This window comes from Rhinopithecus bieti, unplaced genomic scaffold (genome assembly GCF_001698545.2).
Source record: "Rhinopithecus bieti isolate Rb0 unplaced genomic scaffold, ASM169854v2 scaffold_5333, whole genome shotgun sequence".
Classification (NCBI taxonomy): Eukaryota; Metazoa; Chordata; class Mammalia; order Primates; family Cercopithecidae; genus Rhinopithecus; species Rhinopithecus bieti.
In genome coordinates this window covers 191056-205967 of record NW_016804678.1, presented here as the reverse complement: position 1 = coordinate 205967, position 14912 = coordinate 191056, and the positions used below count along the sequence as shown (strand labels likewise).

The following is a 14912-nucleotide window of genomic DNA, read 5'->3' as shown; positions in this document are numbered from 1 at the left end:
AGTCACTACGTTCAGCCTACACTCAAAGGCAGAGGAATTATGTGCTACTCCTTGAATGGAAGAGCATCAAAGAGTTTTAAAATGACCACAGTCCACCTAATGGTCACAAATTATTTACATCCTTCCACATGCAAAATACATTTGCCCTCCAAACATCCCCTCAAATCCTCATCCCACTGTAGAATCAGCTCAATGTCCAGAATCTCTGCATCTAAATCAGGCTTTGATGTAGGTGAAGCACCTGGGGTATTATTCCCTCAAGTGTAGCTCCTTGAGTAGGGTTGTTCTAAATCTGCAGACTTGGGAATTCTAGAGACAAATTAACTGTGCCTCCCCCGCTGCACCGACCTGACATACACTGGTGGGACAGGCATAGGATAACCACTGTAGATGTGCCTGCTCCAAAGGGGACAAGGATGGGAGGCATGCAGGAGTCACTAGTCCACGACAATGCTAAAATCTTCCTGGGTAGGTCCTGAAAGTTCCTTGAATAGTACTTAGTCTGACTCTGGCCCCAGAGTGATTCTCCATGGTCTTGGCTCCACCCTGTGGGTTTTTTGTTCTGTTCCGCAAGTCATCCCTTCTTTTCCATGAAATGTAGCCCAGGTTCATATCTGTGTAGTTTCTTAGCTTGCTTCCTCCCAGAATTTGGAGGAATCTGCAGATCTGTTTTCATTTTATATTGTCTCTGACCCTTTCAGTCTAAGTCTACACTGTTTTGCTAATACAATTCTTTTAAAAATGTTACATGTCTCCTGTAGATCTCACTGAGGTTCATGCCTTTAGACAACTGTCAAACCCACACATCTCTTTGAGGAAAGCCTGTCTCTCCCTTGGGCTTCTGCTGAGACAGCTGTCAAGGACAACTGTAAGCTTCTTAGAAATCCTACTATTTAACAAAATATTCTGAGGTGTCCATTTGATCTCTTTGAAGATTTTACAAAAGATCTCATGGCCATACCCTTGGCTTCATCTTTAGGCCGTCTTCCTGGCTCCGGGCTGCATTTGCTCTTTGCCTGGAAGCCATTTGTTAGTTTTAGCATCAGATGACATCTGGAGAAGCTGGACATTTTCACAACCCAGGTTCTGGTTCCTTTTTATTTAACAATCCTTCTTTTGACTTATGTTCCTTCTCTTACATTTTAGTATAAGCAACAAGAAGAAGCCAGGAGGAGGCACCTTCAACAATCTTCTTAACCAGATCCCCTAGTTCATCTGGTACATTTTCTACTCTGAAACCATATGGTTTCAGAACAGTTTCTGCTTAAATTTCCCTCCTCTTCTGCTCCATACCTCTAAGAGTATGGATTCTTCTCTGATTTCCTAATACATCTTTTTGGGGTGTCCAACCTCCAAGCCATTGATTCAGTAGTTCCTGTCGCCCATCTGCCTTCTCTATTTTAGCTCCCAAGCTCAGAACACACCACTTTCCCACTGCAGACCCCTGACAGTCAGTTATCCTACAGATTGCGTGGTGCACCTTCCACACACAGGGCATGCATTCGGCCCTGGGGACTTCCCAGGAGAATAAGCTAGTCTTTGCCATCATTGTCCAGAGACATGTTAATCAAGCAATCCCAGAAACAGTGATAAAATTGCAGTTGAAGGCCGGGTGCAGTGGCTCATGCATGTGATCTCAGCACTTTGGGAGGTTGAGGTAGGTGGATCATCTGACATCAGGAGTTTGAGACCAGCCTGGCCAACATGGTGAAACCCCAGTGAAACCTCTACTAAAAATACAAAAATTAGCCAGGTGTGGTGGTGCATGCCTGTAATCCCAGCTACTCGGGAGGCTAAGGCAGGAGAATCACTCGAACCTAGGAGGCAGAGGGTCCAGTGAGCCAAGATTGCACCATTGGACTCCAGTCTGGGCAACAGAGTGAGACTCTACCTCAAAAAACAACAACAACAACAACAACAACAACAAAACAGTTGAGAGAGGTTCATGAAGAAAAATTACAGGCCTCTCTGTGATCGCATAATGGAGGAATCTGTCCTAGTAAGGCTGAGGCTAGGGAAAGTTTCCCTGAAGTCATGGCATTTTAGTAGGAACTTCCTGAAGAATGGGAGGGGTTGTCTGGACAAAGATGAACCTCACGTGGAAACTTTATGAGTTGAGAAGTTCCACAGATATGAGGGACAGCGGGGATACCTGCAAGCTGGAGCTTAAAGAACAAGGGGACAGTGCCTGAAAACAGGCCTGTGGATCGGCAGGCACAGGCCACCTCAATCCTGGGTGTCCATACTGGCTTACGTGAGCAAAATACATGCATTAAGCAAGCCATTCAACAAACATTTATTTAGCAACTGCTACAAGCCATCACTGTGTACTGGGGATGCAGCAGTGAATACATCTGGCAAATTTCCTGCCCTCAAAGAGCTTACAGTCTAGTGGAAGAGACAGATAATGAACAAACAAAGAAACAAGGAAATATCAGATATACAATTAAGTGCTGTGAAGGAAATAGAACAGGGTGATGTGACAGGGAGTGGCTGAGGGACTTCCTTAGTTTGTGTGACCTGGAACAGCCTCTCTAAGGCTCTGCATCAGATATCTGATATGTGATACCATATGGGAGCAGGCTCTGAAAGAACACTACAGATAGAGAGGTAAAGGCAGGAGCTGCAGCAAGCCTGATGTGTTCAGGCACTGAGCAGAGGGCCAGGTGGCTAGGGCTCAGCAAGAGGGACGCCTCAAAAGAAGTGAGGCTTAGCAGGGCACGGAGCAGTGCGGCCGCAGGTGTGGTGGGAAGGGCATTCCAGGAGAAGGAGTCGCCTGGACACAGGCTTGCAGTCAGGAACAATACGCCGTTATCACTCCCGGCATTCTACATGGCCTTGCCTGAGACGGGGCTGGCCAGGATCCCTGGGAAGCAGGGGGAGGGGTCTGCGGCACCAGGACTGGGTGGAAGAGAGAGTGGAGAAGGGGAATTGCAGAGAGAAAACCAGGGGCTGTTTTTCTCTCGGAGAGGCGGGTAGGCATTGGGCGGGCAGAAGCGCCGCTATCCAGCCGGATGCGCAGCTGCTGTCTAAGGGGCCGCCTCTGCAAGGAGCTGCAAATTCCCGGAGGGCAGCGTCTTGTTTGGCTCTGCTGTGTTCATAGCACATGGCAGGTACTTGGCCCACCAAGAGTGAGTGAGAGTGAGTGAGTGAGTGAGTGAGTGAGTGAGTCACCGGCTTGGCGAGGGTCTCTTCTGGCCCACTTACCCTTGCCAGTGCTCAGAACTGCCAGCCTTTCTGGGTGCTTGGGCCTTCTCAAAGCCCTGGGAATTCTAAAAGGGTCCACAGCAAGTCTTCTTGACCTAAGCGGGAAGGAGCGCAGGCCCCTGCGGGGTAGGCTTTTACATGGCATTTATAGACCGGCCCGGAGAGGGTGCGCGGAGCTCCCGCCACAGTCCCACCACCAGTGAGCGCCGCCCCAACTCGGCTGACTCTCAGCCCGCCCCGCGCCCCACCCCTCACGGGCTCCGGTCTTAACCAGAGCTCGCGGACTGGCGGGGACCGGTCCCACCTCCTGGCTATCAGGACGGGTCGGCACCAACCCCAGTTTCGGGGCTGCGGCTCACAGAAGTCTAACCTGCCGGCGACGCCCGCACCAACTCCTGCGCGCGGTGAGTTTCTGCTCTCTCGAAAGCGCCGGACGCCGGGTGGAAGGGAGGCTGCCCTGGCTGCGGCTCCGGGGTCTCCCGCGGCTCCGGGGGCTCCGAGGGCTCCAGGACTCGGTTTTCACCGCAAGGGCTCCTGCGGGGCCCATAAACTTCGCCGCTGGGACGCAGGGCTCGGGGTACGGGTCCGGAGTTCTTTGGAGCAATTGAGCCTGAACCTGGCCAGGGGTCACCAGGCTAAAGGACCGCAGCGCCAGGACTGGCCCGCCGAGGATCTGGCCGGCCGCGGTGGTGGGGCCCTTACGGAGCCGGCGCCATCCTGTGGGGTGGGCACTACTGGTCCGGCTTATGGAAGAGAAAACAGAGGTTCGATAAGAGACAGGGACCAGCCGAAGGTGACACGATGATTTGTGACTAGGGACTACCTGTTTCCTGGGTCCCTCGACCCCATGCTGGGACAGGGAAACGTCTTCCCTGATTGGCCAAATCTGGGGGCCTGGCACGAGGGCCTCTTGTGATTGGAGGGGTCCGCGTGCGCGCTCAGGGGCTGCGCTGTAGTCCCAGCTCCAGCCACTGCGCTCAAGTGGGCGGTCGTGTGCAGAGGAAGGCCGGATAGCAGACCCGACAACGTGGCTCCTGGGGCCCCGCTATCAAGAGCTCAGGCCCCGCGGGCACTTGCCTAGGAGAGGAAAGAATCTTCCCAAAGTGCAGACGGAGACGGAATTTAATCAGGAGTCTCAGACTTGGAGGCTTGGACACTGGTGTCAGGTGACTTTGCTTCCTCCCCACGCCTCCACTTCTCCTTGACCTTGGGCAAGTTTCTTGTGTTCTGAATCTTAGTTTCTTGTCTCTAAAATCGGAGGGGCAATGAACAGTAGTGGCTGCCTCCCAAGGTTACATGAGAATTACATGAGGTTGCCCCGCGCCTGGCCCTAGGAAACCCTCGGAGAATGTTGGCTGCTGTTTGTTTGTTTGTTTGTTTGTGACAGAGTCTCGCTCTGTCGCCCAGGCTGGAGAGCAGTGGCAGGATCTCGGCTCAATGCAACCTTCGCCTCCCGGGTTCAAGTAATTCTCCTGCCTCTGCCTCTGGAGTAGCTGGGACTACAGGCAAGTGCCACCACACCCAGCTAATTTTTGTATTTTTGGCAGAGACGAGGTTTTACTATGTGGGCCAGGTTGGTCTTGATTGCTTGACCTCGTGATCAGCCTCCCAAAGTGCTGGGGTTATAGGCGTGAGCTGTCACTCTCCGCCGGCTGCTGTGTTCTTGTTAGCGTTAACTCTCACGGCCATGGGGGGAGACAATGGTGTGGCGTCCCTTATAGAGAAAAGGAGACTGAGGCTCAAAGATGGATTTACTCAGGGTTGGCCTGAGGCCTAAGGTCCAGAGGGTCAGGTCTCTGGATGGGTCCTGTTGCCTGTTCCGAGGGCTGTGGGAGAGAAAGCGGGTAGAGCATGACCCCCAAGGGACAAAGTGGCCTCCCTGCCAAGTGCCAGACCAAAAAGGCTGAGTGCAGGAGAGGGGTCAGCCTTGGGCTCTCCAAAGGGCAACGGGGAAGTGAGACACCTTGCAGCGGAATGCTGGCCTCTGGGCCGAGCCTCTGCTCGGTGCTAGAGCTGCGTTCATAGGCCCCAGGACCCCAGCACCAGAACAGAGGGCCCAGAGCTGCAGTCCTGCAGGGTGGCCCAGCCTCACAGGGACTAGAAGCTGGGTCCTGGAGAGCCAGGCCTGGGCTGGGAATTGGGTAGGAGGGTTGGAAGGCCTAGGAAGCCTCCCAATGTCTCCACACCACCAAGTGAAAAGACATTGAGCAACAATGATGGGGGGAGGAGGCAGAGGCCTGGAGGCCGTCCATAGGGCCCACAAGGGGCTCTCTGGGCTCTTTCCAGCCCCTCTCCCTGGAGGCACCTGCTCTTTCTGGGGCCAAAGGGCAAGCCTGACTGAGGCCCCTCCCTAGGCTTCTGTGTCTGTCATGCTCGCTTTCCCTGGACTGTGACAACAGCCCCTTGGTGGTCACCTGGACTCTGCCTCCCTGCAGGGGGGGAACGACATACTCTTTTATTTATTTATTTATTTATTTATTTATTTATTTATTTTCAGAAGTAATCATGTGCAACGTACAAAAGAACATTCTGTTAAGAAAACAAAACAATTACAGTCGTCAAAAACCTCTGAAACCCAAAACCCTTTACCCAGTGATTTTCAACATTTCAGTGTAAATTCTTCTAGGATTTTACCCTGCAAATAAACACACACATGCACACACATACACACACACACACACACACAAACTTAAGCCTTACAAAATTATTGTGGTTTGTTACTTGTTGGGGTGTTTTGACAGTGTCAGGTTTGTATAATCCAATATTTACCAATATTTTCTAATAATTTAATGTTTTCTTCTTATATTTGATTTTCAAGTATTAATTTTTAACCCGATTGGACTGCATTTGGGAGTACGATGTGAACTATAGATTAAATATTCTATATATAAATAAATATTCATTTATTTCAATTAATAGACATTTTTAGAGCACTTTTAGGTTTACAGAAAAATTGAGGACCGAGTGCCGAGTTCCCATATTCTCAGTCTGTCCCTCCCTGCATACTTCCTCCTATTTCTCTTTCTATTCTTTTCCTTTCATTTTTTTTTTTTTTTTTTCTGTTTTTTTGAGACAGGGTCTCACTTTGTTGCCCAGGCTAGAGTGCAGTGGCACGAACACAGCATACTGCAGCCTTGAACTCCTGGGCTCAAGTGATTCTCATGCCTCAGCCTCCCAAGTAGTGGGACTACAGGCATGCACAACCACGCCTGGCTAATTTTAAAATTTTTTTGTAGAGATGGGTCTCACTTTGTTGCCCAGGCTGGTCTTGAACTCAAGGGCTCAAGTCATCTTCTGCCTTGGCCTCCCAAAGTGCTGGGATTACAGGCATGAACCACTAGGCCTGGCCTCCCCTATTTTTAACATCGTGCATTGAGATGATATTTTTGTTATGCCTTTTTTTTTTCCTTTTTGACACAGTCTTGCTCTGTTGCCTAGGGTGGAATGCAGTGGCACAATCTCAGCTCACTGTAGTCTCTGCCTCCCGGGTTCAAACAATTCTTGTGCCTCAGCCTCTCGAGTAGCTGGGATTACAGGTGCACCACCATGCCCAACTAATTATTGTATTTTTATAATAGTAGAGACAGGGTTTTACTATGTTAGCCAGGCTGGTTTTGAACTCCTGGCCTCAAATGATCGGACCGCCCTGGCTTCCCAAAGTGCTGGGATTACAGGTGTGAGCCACCAGGCCTGGCCAATTTTGTTATACTTGGTGAGCCGATATTGATACAATGTTATTAATGAAAGTCCATAATTTACGTTAGAATTCCCTCTTGGTGCTGTACATTCTATGGTTTTGGACAAACATATAATGATGTGTATCCAGCGTTACGGTATCATAGAGAATAGTTTCACTGCCCTAAAACTCTGCTATGCTCTACCTATCCACCCCCAAACCCCCCTACCTATCCCTGGCAAACACTGGTTACTGCCTTTGTAGTTTTGCCTTTTCTAGAATGTCATATAGTATGTGTGAATCATGTGGTATGTAGCCTTTCCAGACTGGCTTCTTTCACTTAGCAAAATGCATTTAAGCGTCCTCCATGTCTTTCTGTGACTTGATAATTCATTTCTTTTGATCACTGACTTACATTCTGTTGTATGAATGTGAATGTACCACAGTTTATTTCTCTATTCATATACTAAAGGATATCTTGGTTGCTTCCAAGTTTTAGCAGCAAATAAAGCTGCTATCAACATTTGTGTGCAGGTTTTTGTGTGGACATTAGTTTTCTTCTTATTTGAGTAAATGTCAAGAGTGATTGATGGATCATATGGTAAAAGTATGTTTTGGGTTATAAGAAACTACCAAACCTTTTTCCATAGTGGTGGCATCATTTTTCATTTCTACCAGTAATACATGAGAGTTCCTGTTGCTCCACAGCCTTGTCAGCATTTGTTGTTAGTGCTCTGAATTTAACTCTTCTAATGTGCATATAGTAGTGTCTCATTGTTATATTTTAATTTGCAATCTGTAATGACTTACAGTGTTGAGCATCTTTTTAAATGCTTATCTGCCATCTGTATATCTTCTTCTGTGAGGTGTCTGTTAATTTACTTTGCCCATCTTAAAAGTGGGTTGTTTGTTTTACTGTTGAGTTTTAATAGTTCTTTGTCTATTTTGGATAAGTGCTTTAACAGATGTCTTTTCTCCCCAACCATGGCTTGTCTTTTCATTCTCTTAACAGTGTCTTTTGCAGAGCAGAAGTTTTAAATTTTAATGAAGTCTAATGTACCATTTTTTTTCCTCCATGAATTGTGCTGTTGTTGTATCTAAAAAGTCAAATCCAAGTTTTGGCAGTTACAAATAAAGATGCTATAAACATCAGCAGATTTTGGTGTGATTTTGTGCAATGCAGATTTTCTCCATTGTCTTGCCTTTGTCTCTTTGTCAAAGATCAGTTGACTGTATTGATGTGAGTTTACTTCTGAGCTCTCTATTCTGTTCCATTGGTCTATCTGGCTATTATTCTGCCAATACCACACTCTCTTGATTACTGTAGCTTTATAGTAAAGTACTGGGGACAGACAGTATCAGTCCTCTAACTTCGTTCTTCTTCAATATTGTGTTTACTATTCCAGGCCTTTTGTCTCTCCATATAAACTTGAGAATCAGTTTGTTGATATCCACAAATAACTGCTGGGGTTTTGATTGGGATTGCATTGAATCTATAGATAAAGTTGGAAAGAACTGACATCTGGACAGTATTGAGTTTCTCTATCCATGAACATGTAATATCTCTTCATTTATTTATACATATTTTTATGTTTTCATCAATTATGGTTATTCTCACATAGATCCTGACATATTCTAGATTTATGTATAAGTAATTCACTTTTTGGTGCTAATGTAAATGGTTTTGTGTTTTTAATCTCAAATTCCAGTTGCTTATTGCCAGTATATAAGAAAGTAATAGATTTTTATATATTAACCATAACTTTACATCCAGCAACTTTGGTAGAATAACTTATTATTTCCAGTTTTCTGTTGCTTTGTTGGCATTTTCCACATAGCCAATTACGTTTTTTGAGAACAAGGACAATTTATTTCTTCCTTTCCAAGCTACAGACTTTTCATTTTCTTTTCTTTTCTAATTACATTAGCCAGGACTTCCAGTATAATGTTGAATAGGAAAGGTGAAAGGGAACATCCTTGCCTTATTTCTGATCTTAGGGGAAAATCTTCCAATTTCTCTCCATTAAGTATGATGTTAGCTGTAGGTTTTTCATAGATCTTCTTTATCAAGTTAAGTTTCCATTTATTACTAGTTTGCTGAAAGCTCTTTTCATAAATGGATGTTAGATTTTTGTCAAATGCATTTTCTGGGTCTATTGATGTGATCATATAATTCTTCCTTAGCCTATTCATGTGATGGGTTACATTAATTGATTTTCAAATGTTTAACCTAGAATAAATCCCATGTGGTGGTTATGCATAATTCTTTTTAAACATTGTTGGATTTAATTGCTGATTTTTTTTGAGGATTTTAACGTCTTTGTTTATGATAAATATTGGTCTGTTAGTTTCCTTTCTTGTCATGTTTCTGGTTTTGGTACTATGGTAATTCTGGCCCGAGAGAATTAGAGAATTTCCTCTACTTCTATTTTTTGAAAGAGACCATAGAGAATTGGCATAGTTTCTTTCCTAAATGTTTGGTCATATTCATTAACTCTAGTGCTTTCTATTTTGGAAGGCTACTGGTTATAGGCTCCTGTTCTTTAATCAGTATAGGCCTATTCAGCCTATCTATTTCTCTTTGTGTGAGTTTTGGAACATTGTGCTTTCAAGGAATTGTTTCATTTCATTTCACTTACCAAATTTGTTGATATAGAGTTATTCATACTAGTACTTTATTATCCTTTTAATGACCATAGGATCAGTATTGATGGCCCTTCTTTCATTTTTGATATTAGTAATTTGAGTCTTCTCCCTTCGTCTTCTTAGTTAACCTGGCTAGAGGTGTATCAATTTTATTCATCTTTTCAAGGAACCAACTTTAGGTTTTATTGATTTTCCCTATTGACAACGTGTTTTCAATTTCACAGGTCCTGCTGTAGTTTTTATTATTTCCTTTCTTCTGCTTATTTTGGATTTAATTTGCTCTTCTTTTTCTAGTTTCCTAATTTGGAAGCTTGCTTTTAGCTCTTTCTTCTTTAACAATATATGCATTCAGTGCTCTAAATTTCTCTCTAAACACTACTTTAGCAGCATCCCATAAATTTTGATGTTATATTTTCATTTTAATTTAGTTTGAAATATTTTAAATTTTTTCTTGAGATGTATTCTTTGGTCTGTTTACATGTTGTTTAGAAGTGTGTCATTTAGTTTCCATTTTTAAAATGTTTGTCAGAGTTCTTTCTGTTATTGATTTCTAGTGATTCTGTTGTGATCCAAGTACTCTCCATCATAGAAATAATTGATATTTGTTGTTGTGTGTTTTATGGCACAGAATGTGGTCTGTCTTGATGAATATTCTATGTGAGCTTGAGAAGAATGTGTATTCTGCTGTTGTTGGATGAAGTATTCTATAAATGCCAATTAGATACACTTAATTGATGGTGCTATTCAATTCAACTATGTCCTTACTGATTTCCAACCTGCTGGATCTATCAGTTAGTGGGGACTGGCCAGGTGCGGTGGCTCATGCCTGTAATCCCAGCACTTTAGGAGGCTGAGGCGAGCAGATCACCTGAGGTCAGGAGTTCGAGACCAGCCTGACAAACGTGGAGAAACCCCGTCTCTACTAAAAATACAAAATTAGCCGGGTGTGGTGGCACATGCCTGTAATCCTAGCTACTCGGAAGGCTGAGGCAGGAGAACTGCTTGAACCCGGGAGGTGGGGGTTGCGGTGAGCCGAGATCACACCACTGCACTCCAGCCTGGGCAACAAGAGCAAAACTCTGCCTCAAAAAAAATGGATGGGGACTGACAGAGAGGTGTTGATGTCTCCAACTGTAATAATAGTGGATTCATCTATTTCTCCTTGGAATTCTATCAGTTTTTGCTTTACACATTTTAGCGCTCCATTGTTAGGCACATATACATTGAGGAGTATTAGGTCTGCTGGGATAATTGACCCCTTTACCATTGTGTAGTGCTCCTCTTTATTCCTAATAATTTTCCTTTCTCTGAAGTCTGCCTTATTTGAAGTTAATAGAACAACTCCATATTTCTTTTGATTAGTGGTAGCAGGATATATCTTTCTCCATCCCTTTGTTTTTAATCTATCTGGTTTTTATGTCGAAATGGGTTTCTTGTAGACAACATATAGTTAGGTCATGATTCTTTATTCACTCTGTCACGTTTTAATTGGTATATTCAGACCATTGATATTTAAAGTGATTTTTGATATAGTTGGATTAATAGCTACCATATTTACTATTGTTTTCTATTTGCCCTTTGTTTCATTTTTCTTCCACACTTTTTTCTGCCTTTTCTGATCTTAACTGAGCATTTTGTATGATTCCATTTTCTTTTCTCTCTTAGCATATCAATTTTACTTTTTTGTTGTTGCTTTTTTAGTGGTTGACTTACAGTTTGCAATATACACTTAAAACTAATTTAAGTCTGCTTTCAAATAACACCGTACACTTTATGGGTAGTGTAAGGGCCTTATTGCAGAGTATTCCTGATTCCTCCCTCCCATGCCTTATTATTACTGCTGTCATTCATTTCACTTATCCATAAGCTATGATCACTGAACACATTGTTGCAATTATTATTTTGAACAAATTGTTATCTCTCAGCTTAAGAATAAGAAAAAAATTCATTTCACCTTTATTTCTTTCTAATACTCTTTTGTATGTTGATCTGAGTTTCTGACTTGTTCAATTTTCCTTTTCTTCTGAATAACTTCTTTTAACATATCTTGTAAGGCAGTTTACTGGTGACAAATTCCTTCGATTTTTGTTTGAGAAGTCTTTCTCCTCCACTTTTGAAGGACAATTTTACTGCATACAGATGGAATCTAGTTAGTTCTAAGTTGATGGAATGTTTCAATTCTTTAAATATTTCTTTCTATTCTATTCCTGATTGCATGGTTTATGAAGAGAAGTATGATGTAATCCTCATCTCTCTCCCTCTATAGGGATGTCCTGCCCTGCCTCTCCCTGGCTTCACTGAAGATTTTCTCTTTGTCTTCTATTTTTTGCAGTTTGAATATGATATGCCTAAGTATAGATTTTGGGGTCGGGGATCATCTTTATCCTATTTGGTTTCCTCTGAGCTGCCTGGATCTTGGTTTGGTGTCTATCTTTAATTTTGGAAAATTCTCAGTCATTATCACTTCAAATATTTTTACTATTCCTTTCTCTTTTCCTCTCTTTTTTTTTATTCCATCTGATATCCCTATTACAAGGATTTACACCTATTGCAATTGTCCCACCATTCTTGGATATTCTGTTTTGTCTTTTTTATTCTATTTTTCTCTTTGCATTTCAGTTTGGGAAGTTTCTATTGATATTTCATCCATCTCATTGATTATTTCCTCAGTTGTATCCAGTCTATTGATAAACCTATTAAAGATATTCTTCGCATTTATCACAGGGTTTTTATTTCTAGAATTTTTTTGATTTTTTTCTTAGTTTCCATCTCTCTGCTTACGTGACCAATTTGTTCTTACATGTTCTCTACATTTTCCATTAGAGCTCTTAGCATTTTAATTATCATTTAAAATTTTCCATCTGAAAATTTCAACATTGCTTCTATATCTGATTCTGGTTTAGGTGCTTGTTTCATCTTTGCAAACTGTGTTTTTGTCTTTTATATATCTTGTAATTGTTTTGTGGAAAATCAGATACAATGTATTGGGTGAAAGGTACTGAGGTAGATAGGCCTTTAGTGTGAGGTTTGATATTTACCTGTCTAGGAGTTAGAATGTGTTTACTATTTGCTATAGCTGTGGGTGTCAGAGGATATAATTTTCTCTCTTCATCTTCTTGTTTTTGTCTACCCTACTGTCTTTGGATTTTCCTAGAGACTCCTTAAATAGGCTCTGGCTTGCAGTTCTCTTATCCGTAATCCCCTTACTATACTGGAGCCCTGTGGGTGTAGGGGTAAGGTGTTTTGGTTGGGGGAAGTGTTTTACAGTCCTACAATTAGGTCTTAGTGTTTCAGCGAGCCTGCGCCCCTGGGCTGTGACCTTCACAGGTGTTTCTCACTCCTGTCCCTTTTAGGTGATGAGAAAGGCTAGAGGGGCTGGATTGGGGTTTCCTCATCACTTAGGTTAGTTAGGCCCTGGGTGTCCATTCACTTAGGTTCTGGTATAATAGTTTCTATGAGGGTAGATTTCTTGAGAAAAAAAAAAATGACTGCTTTCCTTGCCTCCAGCCAAAACAGAAGGGGATTTTCTCCAATTCTAAGTGTGAGAACTGTAAGAATTAAAGAAAGAGGAAAAAAATACAAAAGCTGACTTGCCAGCTAAGACATTTATTTAAGAGAAAACAAACCCGAGAGGAGCTTCTGACTGAGTTAGGTCAGAGGCACACTCTCTTACAGACTAAGAGTTTTTAAGGATTCAGGGTGGGAGAGTTTATCAGAGGCTTGGACTGCTTCTGTGTCTCTTGGTTGTGCCTACCTGGGAGGGAGAGTTGTGCACCTGTTTTCATACATTTTTCCTGAAGTGCAGGTATAGTCCCCCAGTCCGCTTTTACTTATTTATTTATTGAGACAGAGTCTTGCTCTGTCACCAGGCTGGAGTGCAATGATGCCATCTCGGCTCACTGCAACCTCCACCTCCAGGGTTCAAGTGATTCTCCTGCCTCAGCCTCCTGAGTAGCTGGGACTACAGGCATGCACCACCACACCTGGCTAATTTTTCATATTTTTAGTAGAGGTGGGGTTTCACTGTGTTAGCCAGGATGGTCTCGATCTCCTGACCTCGTGATCCGCCTGCCTCAGCTTCCCAAAGTGCTGAGATTACAGGCATGAGCCATCGCCGCGCCCAACCAAGAGTCTGCTTTTAGCTTTCCTATCTTAGTGTCCCTGAAGGAAAAGGAATGTGCTTATTCCTTATTATTAAGGCCCACTGTTTTACTGGGGCCCATTTTATGAGGGTGAAGCCTGGCAGTTACCCAAGAGACTTTCCCCCGACTTCCCTCTGTATCCCAGCTGTCTTATCTGTGTTTTGCTGTCAGCTCTTTCTGGCTGCTTGTAGTTAGAAGAGAAGTGATTTCCTTGAAACGCATGAGGCTAGAAAGGGAGCTGGAATTTAAAGTGGCGCTATTTGTCTGAGATGACAGTGCTCCTGCTCTGTCATTCCAGACCCTATGGGTATAAAAAACAAGGGGGGACCTGTTCTTTCTGGCTACTTCCTGCTGATGCGGGGCAGAGAGTGTTTTGGTCTTGGTTTGACTGCAGGAGCAACACCATTTGTCAATGTTTTGGGGTAGTTGTCTGCGAAATGGCCATGATTCTGTCGGTTAAAAATTTTTGAAAAAGGTTAATTAAACAGAGTAAAACATTAGTCCTAGGCTTTTCAGCAGCGTTTTTTAGTAGGCCTGAGACAGAAGCAACTTTTTTTTTTTCTTTTAATGACAGGCAGAGGTGCATGTTTGGAAAGACCCATGTGTTATTTTTTGTTAGTAACTGTTATTCCTGCTATGAGGATAATACTTAAGCAGAATGCTACAGTAATTGAGATTCTCTGTCCAGGATTCCACTCTGAGGGTACACAGTGCTACTGCAAATAGTACAGCCATTCCCGCGAGGGTGTCATAGTAAATAATTTTCATTAAAAAAGGTTTTAATAGTTGGCTTAAAAGGAGAGGTAGAAACAACAAAAAGTATTTGGTGAGGTAGGGTTGAGACTGAGTAAAATGAGTCATTTTACTTAGTTACTTAACTTTTATGATTTTAGCTTAAGATTTCTTTTTTTTTTTTTCTTTTTTTTTTTTTTTACATTAATAGGACATTTTCTGGGCTGCTAGGGGTTGCTTTCTTAGCTCTTTTAGGCTTTGACCTGAGTGTGATGTATCCAGGAGTTGATTTCTGTAACAGATATAATTTAAACTGTAGAAGATAATAAAAATTGAAAAACATTAGGCAAGACTAGAATTTACCAACAGGTATGCTACAGTTTTGAAACATAATTTTTACTTTTCAGTTTCCTATTTTTATTAAAAGACAATTTATGGTAGGACTGGTTTGCTTTATTATACTTGGCTTAATTATTTGTATATAGTGCAGCAAGAATAATTATTTGTTA

General features: G+C 43.0%; 1 protein-coding gene and 1 long non-coding RNA gene across 7 annotated transcripts in view; one reads left to right on the top strand and one right to left on the bottom strand.

Moving 5' to 3' along the window:
• The window catches only part of LOC108528193 (uncharacterized), a 29573-nt gene extending 25488 nt beyond the window's left edge, over positions 1-4085 (bottom strand). Inside the window, exon 1 of the long non-coding RNA XR_001885068.1 lies at positions 3543-4085. This is a non-coding gene — a long non-coding RNA (uncharacterized LOC108528193). The remainder of the gene's footprint in view (positions 1-3542) is intronic.
• ALDH1L1 (aldehyde dehydrogenase 1 family member L1) overlaps positions 2736-14912 on the top strand; it is an 87977-nt gene continuing 75800 nt past the window's right edge. For 2 of the 6 annotated variants that reach the window (XM_017869877.1, XM_017869872.1), the window contains exon 1: positions 2736-3113. In XM_017869877.1, coding sequence (XP_017725366.1) covers positions 3107-3113 — 7 coding nt within the window. In that variant the 5' untranslated portion in view covers positions 2736-3106. Of the gene's footprint in view, positions 3114-3206; positions 3612-4172; positions 4374-14912 lie in introns of those variants that run through there. The other 4 variants (XM_017869873.1, XM_017869878.1, XM_017869875.1 and 1 more) reach the window with 4 other exon arrangements.